At 41.7% G+C, this 16,806-nt stretch overlaps 1 protein-coding gene across 7 annotated transcripts in view; it reads left to right on the forward strand.

Annotated features, from left to right (window-relative positions):
- The window catches only part of myo6a (myosin VIa), a 90,070-nt gene that overhangs the window by 29,051 nt on the left and 44,213 nt on the right, over nt 1–16,806 (forward strand). For all 7 annotated transcript variants that reach the window (XM_055884540.1, XM_055884541.1, XM_055884538.1 and 4 more), the window contains exons 5-12: nt 565–694; nt 1,715–1,820; nt 2,068–2,123; nt 2,212–2,309; nt 2,470–2,634; nt 8,604–8,684; nt 11,609–11,789; nt 14,357–14,501. In XM_055884540.1, coding sequence (XP_055740515.1) covers nt 565–694; nt 1,715–1,820; nt 2,068–2,123; nt 2,212–2,309; nt 2,470–2,634; nt 8,604–8,684; nt 11,609–11,789; nt 14,357–14,501 — 962 coding nt within the window. The remainder of the gene's footprint in view (nt 1–564; nt 695–1,714; nt 1,821–2,067; nt 2,124–2,211; nt 2,310–2,469; nt 2,635–8,603; nt 8,685–11,608; nt 11,790–14,356; nt 14,502–16,806) is intronic.

The following is a 16,806-nucleotide window of genomic DNA, read 5'->3' on the forward strand; positions in this document are numbered from 1 at the left end:
TGGTTTCCAACATGGCGGAAATAATATTAACTACAATAACCATAATCCATTGCATGCCTACGTGTCCGGTCTGTGTGGGGCAGACATGGAGAGGGAGAAAAGAGACAGAACGTGCTGTTGCTTTGCTTGGTATCTCTACCTGAAAATACATGATATAAGTGATTTGATATTCAGCAGTCAGTGTGCCTTATTTACTTTGAAGAACTACTCAAATCTATAGAGATGAGATGCTGACTTAGAATGAAATAATAAAGTCATAAAACAAAAAATGTAATATACATTAAGAAAATATAGTTAAGTAATGTGAATAAATGATGGTTAATAAGTGAAAAGCCGTAATGGGCTGTCACTACCATCATGGGACTTATTAATTGTTTTATTCTGTGTTACATCATTCAACCCACATAATGTACGGTGCATTATATTGTTTTAAGAAATGTGCGACACTGAACCGACCTCAAAAAGCACTAATCCCTCAGCACTAGTATGGTATCTTGCTTTAAAAACGACCTTTTTGTGCTAGAGTATTTCTGACTTCAGGTTTCCCTTTGTTTTTTCTCCCAGACGTTTGTAGCCAATATCCTGATTGCCGTGAACCCGTATGTTGACCTCCCAAAGCTCTACGCTCCAGAGACCATTAAACAGTACCATGGGAGGTCCCTGGGCACCCTGCCGCCCCACGTCTACGCTATCGGTGAGTACTAGGGTGGAAGGAACTTCCAAATGGAACCCTCTTCCCTATATAGTGCACTACTTTGACCAGGACCCATTGGGATCTCGTCAAAAGCAGTGCGCTATGTAGGGAACAGGGTGCCATTTGGGACGTAGAAACACAGATGTCTCTGCGCCACTGTTGGGCTGACAATGCATTACACTTTCACATCTGTCCACTAGAGGGCAGCATATAGTAATTTTCTCTGCTCTGTCAAATCAAATTCTATTGGTCACATACACATTTAGCTGATGTTATTGCGGTCATAGTGAAATGCTTGTGTTTCTAGCTCCAACAGTGCAGTTATCTAACAAATCACAACAATACACACATCTAAAAGTAAAATGATGGAATTTATAAATATTAGGATGAGCAATGTCGGAGTGGCATTGACTAAAATACAGAATAGAATACTGTATGTAAACATTATTAAAGTGACTAGAGTTCCATTATTAAAGTAACCAGTGATTCTATGTATATAGGGCAGCAGCCGCTAAGGTGCAGGATTGAGTAACCGGGTGGTAGCCGGCTAGTGATGGCTATTTAGGTCTGATGTCCTTGAGATAGGAGATGTTTTTCAGTCCCAGCTTTGATGCACCTGTGTACTGACCTCGCCTTCTGGAAGATAGTGGGGTGAACAGGCCGTGTCTCGGGTGGTTTGATGTGCTTGATGATCTGTTTGGCCTTCCTGTGTCTTGGTATATTTTCAGTGTGATTTCGCTACCTATTTCCAGTGAGCATTCAATGTACAGTTTGACTTTGCTAATGCAAACATCCATCTTGAGGATCCCATTTGGATTATGTTGTGTGTGTGTGTGTGTTACTGATGTGAACACTGTAATCATTAGAAGTACAGGGAGCATTCATTGTATCTTCCGCATGGCTATTGCAACCGTAGACTTCATTTATGATCCCATTTAGATACTTTGTTTGTGTCACTGAGGTAACGGAGAGGGTAAATAAACTGTTAACACTGTCTAATGGCTGGATGTCTCTTGTCAGCTGACAAGGCCTTTAGGGACATGAGGGTGCTGAAGATGAGCCAGTCCATCATCGTGTCCGGGGAATCTGGTGCCGGAAAGACTGAAAACACCAAGTTTGTCCTCCGGTAAAGTTATGACGTTCTCTGTGCATCGTCAACAGACAGGCTGTGTCCCAAATGGCACCATATTCCTCATAGTGCACCATTTTTATTTTCCAGAACTAGTCAAAAGTAGTGCACTATATAGGGGAGTAGGGTGCCATTTGGGACGTATCCCAGTCTGATCTGGCGTGCTGTTTTCTATTGGTTTGTGTAAAGAAGTGCAGTCAGAGTATTCACATTAACTCAGATATTTTTTTCTTCTGCCCTGTAGATACTTAACAACGTCTTATGGAACAGGTCAAGATATTGACGAGAGAATAGTTGAAGGTACATCAAACATCTCACTTCCCAGCAGCGTGACTTAATACCACACTGTATGGATTTGTGTTTTGATTTCTCTTCCTCGATCCCACAGCCAATCCCCTGCTGGAGGCTTTTGGGAATGCTAAAACTGTCAGGAATAATAACAGTAGTCGCTTCGGGAAGTTTGTAGAGATCCACTTCAACGGAAAGGTACAGCAGCAGCACTATCATACCGCTGTACCATATTTCACGATCATTAAAATCAGACAACACCATAATAGTGTTCAAATACTATTTGAAATTGTTCAAATACTTTGAGCGTTTGCTTTGGCTACTTCTGATACTAATTGAACCGGTGTTGTCTGGTCAGAATACTGTGGTGGGAGGCTTCGTGTCCCACTACCTGCTGGAGAAGTCCAGGATCTGCCAGCAGAGCCAGGAGGAGAGGAACTACCACATCTTCTACCGGCTGTGTGCCGGAGCCTCAGAGGACATCAGGACCAAGTTCCATCTGGAATCCCCAGATGCCTTCAGGGTAAGTGGGGCCTACTGGCCGGCCTAAAATTCACTCACTCACCCTTTGCTAGCTCCTTGGAACGTGTTCGCTCAAGAAGATCAACCTGAGTAAGGAGCTCCGCAGAATCACTGATCTACAAATCACCTTGCATCTCAAATACCGAGTCGTGTGATTGAGATTAGTGAATCTGCGCAGCTCCTTGCTAAGGGCGATCCCTCAAACGCTACCTGACACTCGTATCAGTGTGAGGGAGTGAGGACTCGGCTCCTCCACCCCAAGCAGTCAGCTCAACGGGGGGTACCAAAGCTCCTCATTAAATATTAAGGAAACTCACTCCTTTTTGGTGTTTAGGATTAACATAAAACGATGCTATGAAAATGTCAAGTCATGATACATGTTTGGATGAATTTTTATTGTTGCGCCGTACCTCTGAGACCACTAGATGGCATTCTCAGCCATCCTTTAAGAAGGGCTTATTTTCATGCCATAAACTTCACAAATATAACAATCCATTGCATTGTGCTTTAATTAAGGAAAGCCAATTCTGTTATAGTCAGTTGTCAGATTATTTGAGCAGTTGTACAAACTCTCTTCCTGCCTTGTCCATTATCGTTCATCCTTAACATTCTCTGTCTGGTTTTCCCTCAGACTGTGTTATCGACACCCAATTCTGCTGTTATTAGCTGGCAGGTGTTTAGAGAAGTTGTACTAACTCAGTGCCTGCCATTTCTGTCCACCATTGGTCTAAAGATCCACATCTGGTTCCTGTCAGGGGGATGAGATTCTTTTAAGACACCCAATTAGGTTGTAGTTAACTGGCAGGTTTTTAGGGAAGTTGTACAAACTCCCCTCCTGCTTTGTCCAATATCGGTCCCCTCTTTTAAAGTTCCCTCCCTGCCAGGGCTCTTTTAGGCTGGTGGTTCCCAACCTTTTCCGTTCTGAGGACCACCAAATTGCGATCAACTGCCACATTTTGTAAAATTGACCACCAAGATATTTGAATCAGTGAATGTAATAGATTAAAGGCATTATTATTATTATTATTATTATTATTATTATAATAAACAATTGTCACTGTAAAAAGTAATGTAAAATTGCATAATAGCATTAATACTCCATCAAAAAAATGTGTGGACTACCTGCAGTGCCCCCGCATACCACCAGTGGTTGATCAGGAAGTTGAAGTGCTTTGACTCCAGCTCCTGACAGGAACATCATCCACTGTGATGGAGATAGTCAAACTGAGGGATGCAGTGACATTTCTTGTGATCTCCAATTCAACTTGGACATTACTATTGACCGTTGGGAATTATATAGAATTATATAGAATTATATATAGAACTGCACCCAGACAACGCATGTGCTCTGTTTCAATTCCATGCGTTGCTAATCTGCACTGGATGTGAAACGGAGTTTGAGCAGCTAGACAGGAAGGAAGGTGCAGGGAAAAGGGATTTCAGTACCTTCAACATCACTTGCTGCGGACACATTTCAGCGTGGCTCCCAAGGTAGCCTACATCTCCCCTCTCTTCAGCTGGACATCACTTTCATGTCAGAATTTTGTTCTTCAGCTTCCTCTCATTTGTGTCATTTGCCGTACTGCGTATGGCCATAGTTTCCCTGTATTTCTGTGATTTTCCTCCCCTGCGAAAGCATTTCTTCTGCGCAGTAAGCCAGGTACTTCTGCTCGACCGTGGTCCCTTGCTTCCTTGAATAGTCTTATCTGTCCTACCATTTTTCTGATGATCTGGAAACTAAAATGACATTTTTATTTATTGATCACACCAATTACTTTTGTGCACAGCAGAGACTCAGTGGGGTTAGCAGCAGGACTTTGTGGAGCTTTGTAAGATGTCTGTTATGTTCTGTAGCCTTGTGTTGCGTTACTGAATATGCCCTGTCTGGAGTGTAGAGCACAGGGAAGAGAAGGAGAGAGACATACAATCCTCCTCAAGGCCTATCTCTGTAATTAAAGTCTTTGTTCCGTTCCATCTGGCCAGCTGAAAATGACTCGTCTCCTACAAACAAGATAAGCAACCGGGTTCTGTTTTGTTATTCTCTCCTACCCACCTGGGACGTTGTCGTCGCGCTCATCAGGCCCGTATCTCTAGTGACAGGCAGGAAGGGAGCAAGCGACTGAGAAGTCATTAAAAGTCGCACAAAGGCAATTACGGAGAGGAGTAACGTATTTTGTGCCAAATACACTCTTTGCCATGAACAATGGTGAATGATCAAGACCCAAGTAAACAACAAATCCGTTCACAGCGAAGTGTAATCCATCATGTGGAACGCCTGTGCAGGCCACACAGACTTACATGGAAATAGAGAGACAGTGATGTGGAAATGCAATCGCTACATTTTGTAGCCTTCACATGAACCCTCAAAAGGGAATACATTCGATTTTTTTTCTTTTTGTCCTACCCCACATTTTCAAAGTTGAACTAAAATTATCGAAACATTTCCTAATTAAATAAAGAAAACAAATGTCTTTATTGCTCAATGCTTCTCACCAGAGTTAATGCTTGGTGGAAGCACCTTTCGTAACCATTACAACGGTAATAATTATTTTATGAACTTCTACTAACTTTGCACAACTCTTAGGGCAGGATTTATCCATTGTTTTTGTCCAAATTGCTCAAGGTCAATCAATTTGGGTGAGTCATTGATGGACAGCAATATTCAAACATTTTTTGAAGTCCGTTCTGGGGCATGACCACTCAAACTCTCAACACCTCATGGAAAGCCATTCTTGTGTGTCTTTGACATACAGTACCAGTCAAAAGTTTGGACACCCCTACTCATTACAGGTTTTTATTTTTACTATTTTCTACTTTGTAGAATAATGGTAAAGAAATCAAAACTATGAAATAACACATGGAACCATGTAGTATCCAAAAAAAGTGTTAAACAAATCAAAATATATTTTATATCTAAATTCTTCAAAGTAGCCACCCTTTGCCATGATGACTGCTTTGCACACTCTTGGCACTCTCCCAACCAGCTTCATGAGGTAGTCACCTGGAATGCATTTCAATTAACAGGTGTGCCTTGTTAAACAAATTTGTGGAATTTATTTTCTTTATGCATTTGAGCCAATCAGTTGTGTTGTGACAAGGTAGGGGTGGTATACAGAAGATAGCCGTATTTGGTAAAAGACCAAGTCCATATTACGGCAAGAACAGCTCAAATAAGCAAAGAGAAATGACAGTTTGTCATTACTTTATGACATGAAGGTCAGTCAATACAGAACATGTCAAGAACTTTGAAAGTTTCTACAAGTGCAGTCATAAAAACCATCAAGCGCTATGATGAAACTGGCTCTCATGAGGATTGCCACAGGAAAGGAAGACCCAGAGTTACCTCTGCTGCAGAGGATAAGTTCATTAGTTACCAGCCTCAGAAATTGCAGCCCAAATAAATGCTTCAGAGTTCAAGTAACAAAGATATCTCAACATTAACTGTTCCAAGGAGACTGTGTGAATCAGGCCTTTCATGGTTGAATTTCTGCAATGAAACTACTACTAAAGGACAACAATAAGTAGAAGATTTTTGGTTCCAACCGCCGTGTCTTTGAGAAACGCGGAGTAGGTGAACAGATGATCTCCGCATGTGTGGTTCCCACCGTGAAGCATGGAGGATGTGGTGTGGGGGTGCTTTGCTGGTGACGACGTCTGTGATTTATTTAGAATTCAAGGCACACTTAACCAGCATGGCTACCACAGCATTCTGCGGCGATACACAATCCCATCTGGTTTGGGCTTAGTGGGACTAACAGGACAATGATCCAACACCTCCAGGCTGTGTAAGGGCTATTTGACCAAAGAGGAGAGCGATGGAGTGCTTCATCAGATGACCTCGCCTCCATAATCACCCGACCTCAACCCAATTGAGATGGTTTGGGATGAGTTGGTCCGCAGAGGGATGAAAAAGCAGCCAACAAGTGCTCAGCACATGTGGGAACTCTTTCAAGACTGTTGGAAAAGCATTCCAGGTGAAGCTGGTTGAGGGAATGCCAAGAGTGTGCAAAGCTGTCATCAAGGCAAAGGGTGGCTACTATGAAGAATCTAAAATATAAAACATGTTTTAATAAAAAATAAAAAGTGGTTACTACATGATTTCATATGTATTATTTCATTAATGAGTAGGTGTGTCAACTTTGGACTGGTACTGTGTGTATATATATTTTTTTTTTATTGTCCCACAACAACAAAAAAACTCTATCCCAGGGTTAGCTTTTCGGAAGACTAAGGCAGGTTTTCCTCAAACTTTTTACCTGGGCTTTGCTCCTTTTTCATATTTTATTTTATCCTGACAAAAGTTCCATTCCTTGCCAGTGACAAGCATATGCATAACATGATGCTGCCGCCACACTACTTGAAAATACAGAGTCATTCACTCTGTTTTGTTGTACTTGATTCGACCCAAGACTGTTGTTTTTAATTAAGACCCAAAAGTCAATTTCTTTGCAGTATTCTTAACAGCCTTGTTGCAAACAGAATGGATGATTTGGAGCAGATATTTTTTTTAAACGGACTTCATTATGGGTATGCCGATCTCCTGCAGGGACTGGGGAGTTTGTTAGGATAAAAATAAACATGAAAGTAGCAAAGGCCAGACAAAAAGTTAGAGGAAATCCTGCCTCAGTCTTCTGAATACCTAAACCTGGGATCGAGTTCTGTTTTTCAGCTGGCTAATTACACACATTTTATTGCTAAAGACACACCAGAATGGCTTTATAATATGTGTTGAGTGTTCCTGATTGGTCCCGTCTCAGGCCTGACTTAATTGTGCTTGAAATTCAGAGACAATGATTGAATGGTTCTGTCATCAATGACACCCAGCCAAACGTACTGAGCTTGAGCAATTTTGCTAAGAACGATGTATATATTTTGCCCTAAGAGTTGTGCAAAGATTCTTATTCAAATTTATTTTTTCATTTTTAAAATGTGGAGTAGGTTGTGTACATCAGTAGGAAGAAAAAACCAATTTTAAAATGTTTTAATGTCATTTTAAGGCAGCAAAATGTGAAGACCTTTCAAGGGGTGTATAGACTTTGACTAGGCACTGTTACTTACCAATGGCTTTCAAAAGTCATAGTTTCCCATATTACTGCTAATGCATTGTGTTTGATGTGTTGACAATAATTTTAAACCATCCTGTACCAAGGTTGATGGGATGTTCAATAGATTTAGAGTCAGTTATAACTATACTGAACAAAAATATAAATGTGACATGTAAAGTGTTGGTCCAATGTTTCATGAGCTGAAATAAAAGATCCCAGAAATGTTCCATATGCACAAAAAAAGATTTCTCTCAAATTGAGCACAAATGTGTTTACATCCCTCTTAGTTAGCTTTTCTCCTTTGCCAAGATAATCCATCCACCTGACGTGTGGCATAAAAAAATCTGATGAAACAGCATGATCAATACACAGGTGCACCTTGTGCTGGGGATAATAAATGGCCACTCTAAAATGTGCAGTTTTGTCACAACACCACAGATGCCTCAAGTTTTGAGGGAGCATGCAATTGGCATGCTGACTGCAGGAATCTCTACCATAAGCCACCTAGTGTCGTTTTAGAGAATTTGTCAGTACGTCCAACTGGCTATACAACCGCAGATCACATGTAACCATGCCAGCCCAGGACCTCCACATCCGGCTTCTTACTTGTGGGGTCGTCTGAGAGGGTGCTGAGGCGTGTTTCTGTCTGTAATAAATCCCATTGTGGGGAAAAACTAATTCTGATTGGCTGGGCCTGGTTCCCAAGTGGGTGGGTCTATGCCCTCCAAGGCCCACCCATGGCTGGGCTGTGCCCCTGCCCAGTCATATGAAATCCATAGATTAGGGCCTAATGAATTTATTTTAATTGACTGATTCCCTTCTGAACTGTAACTCACTGAAGTCTTTGAAATTGTTGCATATATATCATACTGCAGTATCTTGATCCATGCAATCTTCTGTTGATTGTTATATTTCTGTGTTGCAGTATTTGAACAGAGGATGCACTCGCTTCTTTGCAAACAAGGACACAGACAAACAGATCCTTCAGAACCGCAAGAGCCCAGAGGTACAGTGCATGTCTTTCTCTCCTTTCTTTCTTCATGTACCTTCCATATTGCTTGTCTTCAGCTACTCTGGGTATTCCCAGATATCTGGACAACCACAAAGGAAATCCTCCCTCTGATCCTTAGTTTTTTGGCTGTCTAATGACAGATGGTTTCTCATCTCCAGAACTAACTGGAAATGCACTTAGGCACGACTGTCTATGCTGAGAGAAAATAACAGAACGTACTCTTCCATCCCTATCTTGCTCGCTGTGTCTGTCAAAATGTCTTTTACTTTTACTAAACGGCCTGCTCAGTCAAATAACGATCATTGTTCTTGGTCTGCAGATGCACTGATGTAGTGATTAAAAAAATAAAAAAATAAATGCATTTTTTTACTGAACAAGACACTTAAAAATATATAATTTTTTTACAAGTTTTAGAACTCCCACCGGTTGCCTACAAATTGTTTTATTTTCATTCTGGTCAGATAAACCCCCTTATTTATACATACATACATACATACATACATACATACATACATACATACATACATACATACATACATACATACATACACCTATGGAAACTTCATCTGAGATGTGATGCAAACAATTTATTTAAGAAAGGAGCCAATGAGATGAGGACTGTATGAATAGATGAAAGTACCGTATCAATGAGAATTCTTTATGCTCCGTCGAAATGAGTTCCTTGCTTTGCCTTCTCCCTTTGATTAATTATGCATACGTTCTCCATTATTGCAACACCCCTTCAGGACTCACAAGTGTAATGAATTGTTATTCTGAAATGCCCTGGACAACAGTGTGCCTCTCTTGCTCTCCCCTTGAGGGACGTTGATGATTAATCCGTTCTATGTAGTCAGGGACATCAGTGGGAGAAAAGAACGTGGCCGTTTTCAATCCGATAATATCATGTTTTGTAATTGTGCTGCTGATGCTGTATGTTTTAGTAGAGGTTATACTACCATGTAGGTTAAAACCAAACAATTAGAATGACTTCCATTATTATAGTTAAAACTACACCGTAGGCAAACAAATGTTGAGTACTTTTTGGGCAGCGTTTTTCAGCGTCTGTTTTACCTAAGCAGATGGTCTTCAGATGTCTCTTTTAGACGGTAGGTACAGTACATGTAGGTGATACCTTTGGCCCCTTTTTTTAGGTTCACACCAGGAGAAGGCAGTCTCCAGAGAGGCGTGTAGCTTGTTATATGATCATGGAGGATTGTACCTTTTTTTTGATCACAGGAAGCACCTGTTCATGATAAATGCTGGGTTTGGCCTATTGGAGAGAATCATGTTGTGACGGATGCTGAATAAGGCCTTTATGCTCATTGCCTGTGGATATAGTAGGCCCATACCCTGCTTATGTTCCAAATGGCACCCTATTCACTGTGAGGCCTGGTCAAAAGAAGTGCACTAACTAGGGAATAGGGTGTTATTTGGGACGGACCCATCGTTTTATACTATGTTTACTGTCACTGTTGTTGATCAAGGTTGTATGTCTCTTTGCACTGCTTCTGCTATATATAATACAGGATGATCAGGTGATTATAGATTTTGTGCTATTACAAGGATTATTTATTTTCTTTCGATTTTATTATGATGTGAATTTTGGGGAGTTTCTTATTTTGTGTCTGGGTTCACATTGGTGCTGAGTGTGGTGGATTCCTTGCATGCCTTCTCTCTCTTTAAGTGCATGATGGGATTTTTCTCTGGAGTGTAAGACTTGAGGTCAAAATGACCATATATTTTGTGTCCAGCGTAAAGTTGGACCAGAATGTCAGAGTACAATGTTTATTTTTTTAATGGCATATTTGAGGACTACAGATGCAAAGTAGCTATTAGCGAAATCTGGTGGGACGCATCATTTCAAAGTGCGCTGAGACTTATTTTTTTTGTTGTGCATTGTCCCTGCCAAATAAACCTAATGAAATAAATAAACTCGGGGCAATATTATCCTTCTAGTTGATATCCGAAAGTTACTGGGAAGTTTGTGGCCAAGGAACTTTACTCAGTACATGAAATGCAGCCAAGCAGCTACTGTATAATTGCCGAATGAAGTGCTCAAATGTGCTTTTAACAAACTGCTTGGTTTCCATTATTGTAATGGCTTGGGTTTCTTATCACTTTAGGCCATCAATTTGACTGTAGAGAAGAATAAACCGCTCTGACACACTAGCACTCCTATAACTTATGCTTGTGGTTTACAAGGCAATGTCTGCTCTGTACTGTGTTGTATGCAGAAAAGTATTACTCATTGCCATAGATAATTCATAAACTAGTGCAACCACCTTCAGTTGATATTACTTTAATGAAAATGAATTCAAGAGTGTTAAGTTGAATGATGAGATGGATTCTTATTAGTGTCTCATTATCCACGAACCCATTCAAATTTACATCTTTTTAAAAAACTGTTTAATATTAGGTAACCCAATTATCATAAAAGCCGTTTATCTGCCATTCTAATCTGGTGTTTGAAGCTACTGTATGTTGTTATTGCTATGCCAAGTATACCCTTTGTACTGTAACATTCTTCTTTGTGTTGCTGGTTTTCCAGGTGTGGTCTCTACCTTACTATCCTTGCTCCTCTTCCTACCGCAGGAGATGTTATGTACTTTATCTTCCATGCAGGTTTAATGTGCTAATTCCATTTTAAAAAATCAGCCCAATTAGTTTGAAGTCCAATAGCATTGCCTCATCTCAGATCTAAACAAACACTTTCACCAAGTCAAAGAAACTCTTGCCAGTGAGGGAAATGGATGGTATTTTTATTACTTTATGGGTAATATGTTTTTATTTATTTTATTGATGTTGGGGCACAACATTAACACAGCTACAATGCAAGCCTTCGATCTTTGAGACGGTACCCCTTCTGTAAAGAGCTTGTGACCCGGTCACTGACCCGTTCTCTCCCCATGGTTCCTCAGCACCTGAAAGCTGGGCCCCTGAAGGACCCTCTGCTGGACGACCAGGGGGACTTCAACAGGATGTGTGGGGCCATGAAGAAGATCGGCCTGAATGACACGGAGAAGCTGGACCTGTTCAGAGTGGTGGCCGGGGTTTTGCACCTAGGCAACATCGACTTTGAGGAGGCAGGGAGCACATCAGGTGAGCAGGGTGTCTGTCGGTCTTTCTGTCAGTCCCTATTTGTCTGACTGTCCTTATTCTCTCTCACACTCTCTCGCTTTGTCTCTCACTCGTTCACTGCTCTCTCTAGCTTCCACATCAGGTGAGCAGGGTCTCGGTGTCTCTCTCTCCCTCCCTCTCTTTCGCTCAGCGCTCATTATAGTTTCCACATGTGAGCCGGGTCTCGCACTCGCTCCTCATTGTTTTTTGCATGCTTGTTAGCAAGCTTTCTTAACAGATGGCTGGCTTATAAGATGTCAGAGTATATCACCCCACTCACTATTTGGTACACTAACCAACAACAAAGCACTCTCTTTCAGTGCAGTGACAATATGAGTAAAGCACCAGGGCACAGGACAGGAAGTCTAAGGGATGCTGAGGAAGTGGTAGCGTTTTGTCAGAGAGCTGGCAGACACCTTTTGCATTTTCCTCATTGTGTGGTGTTGCCTCAATAAGTCATCTGTCTAGTCCAGGTATGGGAAATTTTGATGGGGGGGACCACAAAAAATCTGAACTCATCATGAGGGGCCACGACCAGAAAAACGATCTTTTGTGTCCTTGCAGTAGGTGCGCCATTTTGCTGTTGTCCCCAGGAAACTCTGCTCTGTGATCAATTACTTTGATCTTCAGCTTTCTTCTAAAGGCCCGTGTGGCCTCTTGTTGTAGTCTGTGAAATTCATTTTATTCCCTATCAAAGAGACACAAGGACACTTGGGACTTGTCATTCTCCTCCCATTAATTTATTATTGATACAAAGCCGTTGGATTAATTGATGAAATGTTTCACATGTCTCTTTGTGAATGTCGCTCTTTGTAGTACCCTACGGTTACAATAATATCATACAGAATAATCTCATATTTTTATTGTTGTTGTTAGGGCAAGTATATTATTTTGTTTGGCAAGGCTGATTCATTACGATGTGAAAGTCTTTAGGCTTTCCTCCACCCACTGACTTCACATTACACAACATGCTGTTTCAGACAACCCAGAGGAAGGTCACATTTTGAGAATAGACCATTCCTTTTGAACATCGAAGTGAAACGCGAACGTAGTGCCTTTCAATTCTCATCTTTTTCCCCTTCTGTGAGAGTGAGAGCGGCACAGCATGGCAGCATTTTAAAACAAGTACTTTGTACTCAGCGGGAGTCTCCCGTGGTGCGTTTTTACTGTGAACTGAAGCAAAGAGTCCAGTCAGAGAAGATGATGATCATGAGGATGGGAACCGTCCGGCTGCTCCCTGTCCCTGACATGAAACGCATGATATCCTGCCTCAGCTCCTCTGAGAGAAGCGCCATCTGGTGTCGCACGGAGAACTGTCCCCCTTATCTCCCTCCTTCCATCGTTACCACCAAACTGTACCCCTTATCACCTCCTTCCTGTCGCCCCTAAAATTTCCATTATCCCCTCCTGTCTCGTCCCAAAACTGTCCTCCTTATCCTGTGTCGCCCTTGAACTAGCCATTTTATCCCCTCATTACTTTCCCACTATCCTGCTTCTTGTCTATCTACAGACTGTACGCCAGATAATGTGATATAACCAAAGATTTTTGGGTGTCAGTTACAGGAAAGCCCCACACGAACCACCGCCATAGAATTTTCAACTAACCTGTTTCTGGTGTTTTTTTTATTTCTTCATTCTCGATTCGGTTTAAAAAAAGTATCTTTTAGAAAATGTCAGTTTCCAGTTGCATGTGGTTCTACAAAAAAAACATATACATTATTTTTCTGAAAGATATTAAATCCATGTTTTGTATCCATTGAGATTTGCCTCTTACGTATCTGTAGATCTTTGTTTTGGTCGCACTGTCATCTTCTACACGTGGCCGCGTCGCATAGAAACGACTGCGAAGATGCTGGGAAATGTTAGATTTGGGCAGCTAAGATGGAGAGGAACCTCCTTGCTGGTTTTTGTAGAACCACCTGCAACTGGAAACGGCCATTTTATAAGAGAATGAAGACAAGAATCGCCAGGAACGGGTTAGCTGAAAGATCTATGGCGGTGGTTGGTACGGGGCTTTCCTGTAATGTCCAGAAAACGGACACCAGGAATAATGAAGCCTGTTTCATTATGAAATAGATTGGCAAAAAGGTTACGTCTGTGCTGATAAATCATGCGGGATTTGATTGTATGCTTTGTCCTGATACTATTGAGACCAGACTAGGGTGAAGCTGGATTGCTGTACGTAGCTTGTTCTTTAAAAAAATGCAGTAGTCCCGTAGCTAGTAAGAGTATTAGACTTTGATCGTGCTGTTTCCTTATTGACGGTCTGTCGGAATCGATGACTGTATGGCCGGAAATGGATGTTAAGTATCGATATGAGCAGTATTGAACTGTAATCCATGTCATGTATGTCAAAACCATGTTGTAATGTACAATATGTGCAATCACTGAATGCATATTTACCCAGGGTCAGAGCTTACTCAGTCTTCAATAAAATCACTGACGTTCTTCCTAACTGCTCACAACATTCTACACGTCATCCTTACAACGTTACTAACAACTTTACGAGCTACTTACAACGTAACCACTCTTTATGTCTGTCCCACCAGGTGGCTGCACCATAAAGAACCAGTCGAGCCAGACTGTGGAGTACTGTGCTGAGCTGCTGGGTCTGGAGGAGTCGGACCTGCGAGTCAGTCTCACCTCCAGGGTCATGCTCACCACAGCAGGGGGCGCCAAAGGAACAGTTATCAAGTAAGTCACCATATAATGACTTACAGAATATATTACATACAGTACGAGTCATAAGTTTGGACACACGTACTCATTCAAGGGTTTTTCTTTATTTTTTACTAATTTCTACAATGTGGAATAATAGTGAAGACATCAAAACTATGAAATGGTCCTCGTGAGAGCCAGTTTCATCATCAACGCTTGATGGTTTTTGCGACTGAACTTGAAGAAACTTTCAAAGTTCTTGAAGTGTTCCGGATTGACTGACCTTCATGTCTTACAGTAATGATGGACTGTCGTTTCTTTGCTTATTTGAGCTGTTCTTGCCATAATATGGACTTGGTCTTTTACCAAATAGGGCCACCTTCTGTATACCACCACTACCTTGTCACAACAACCGATTGGCTCAAACGCATTAAGAAATAAAGTAAAACAAATCCACAAATTAACTTTTAACAATGCACACCTTTTAATTGAAATGCATTCCAGGTGACTACATCATGAAGCTGGTTGAGAGAATGCCTAGTGTGCAAAGCTGTCATCAAGGCAAATGGTGCCTACTTTGAAGATTCTAAAATATATTTTGATTTAACACTCTTTTGATTACTACCTGATTCCATATGTGTTATTTCATAGTTTTGATGTCTTCACTATTATTCTACAATGTAGAAAATGTAAAAGATAAAGGAAAACCCTGTAATGAGTAGGTGTGTCCAAACTTCTGCCTGGTACTGTATAGCGCTATAGCATTTCTGTTTAAGTCACTTCCTTCTCCTCAACGGCCTTGCACGGAGAGAGGACTGCGTGTGCATCTTAAATGGCACCCTATTCCCTATATAGCGCACTACTTTTGACCAGAACCTATAGGGTGTTTTTTGGGAACCATGCACTGCCTTTTATGAAAGGACAGGCAAAATAACAGGTAGCGCCTGTGTTCTTTAATTGCATGTGACACGTGTTTGAATTCCTAAACGTTGTCAATATGGTGATGATTCTAGCCTATATTTCTATTTGTATTGGAAGGTTTGTCTTTGTGCAGAGGTTGTCAGGTCCACACGCTTAGCACTCATGCTCTGTTAACAAATGCCTTACTGGTCACATGCCAGTTACCATAGGAACCAAGAGATGCGTTTGTGTGTGTGCTGCAGTTGTCACTAACAGTAGTGCTGTGCCTCTGAGTAAAATCAGGAACTAGCCACTATTGAATGAATACGGGCCCTTCCCTAGTCCCTGTATGTGTCCTAAATGCCACACTATTCCCTATGTTCTGTAGTGCACTACTTTTGACCAGAGCCCTATGAGCCCTGGCCAAAAGCAGTGGACTATACAGGGAATAGTGAACCATTTGGGATGCATGCCTCGTTCTTGATCTATGGCAAGGCCCTGTGTGCATTTAGCCGTGGCCCAGCCTGTCTTATGCCTGACAGTGATTGTTGTATGGGCAGCTTGGCGCTCCCTCAGCTCGCCAAGCTGAATGCCAAGCCAGTCGCTATGTGCAATTACCCTTATGTCCTCATTCACTAATGTTTGTCTCATTTGTGGAGAGAGAGAGACACTTTCACACAGTAGTTAAGCTTTAACTGCTGCTTTATACGGGCCTGTCTGTGTCTATGGGTGAGTCCTACTCTTTTCCCTACATAGTGCACTATTTTTGACAAGGGCCCATATTGTTCTGGTGAAAAGAACAATGTAGGGAATCTGGTGCGATTTGGGACGCACCCTCTGAGGGCTTAATATTAAGCAGTTAATTAGTGGTGTGCCGTGGCTTGTTTAATTTCTGTTTAATTAATAGCAGCAATCGCAATGTGAGTACAGTTACATTAAGACTTATAAAGGGCGGGTAAGGATTTCAACCGGCTCTCTCTGTCTGTGGCTCCACCACTAAGCGGCCTATTTTTATGACTTATGTAAGGGGGAAAGCCGTATCTAAATGTGAGCCTGTTTAGGGACTAGCTTTTAAGGTGTTTATGTGGGTGGGGGGGAGATGTTAATCGTGTTGACCCCACCATGGTGAATTCACTAACGGACTCGGCATCTCGGCGATGCCAGGTGGGGTCAGTCCACTCTCTCAACTTACCCATATGCACAGTGCAGTACAGACTCTTAACGGTAATTTTAAATAAGATGTGTGCCCCTCGACTTCCTGATAACATGCTGCCGGAGATCATTTTGTGGAGATCATTGAGCAAGGTGGATAACCTCGAGCTTCGTAGGGAATACACACATCCCCGCTGCTGTTAGTGTTCTGGCATTTCATACCTCTTGGTTTGTGAATGAGAGGCCAGGGCTTAACCCTGGTATTTAGATGTTTTAGCTGTGGACCGGT

The sequence above is a fragment of the Salvelinus fontinalis genome, chromosome 27, assembly GCF_029448725.1.
Source record: "Salvelinus fontinalis isolate EN_2023a chromosome 27, ASM2944872v1, whole genome shotgun sequence".
Classification (NCBI taxonomy): Eukaryota; Metazoa; Chordata; class Actinopteri; order Salmoniformes; family Salmonidae; genus Salvelinus; species Salvelinus fontinalis.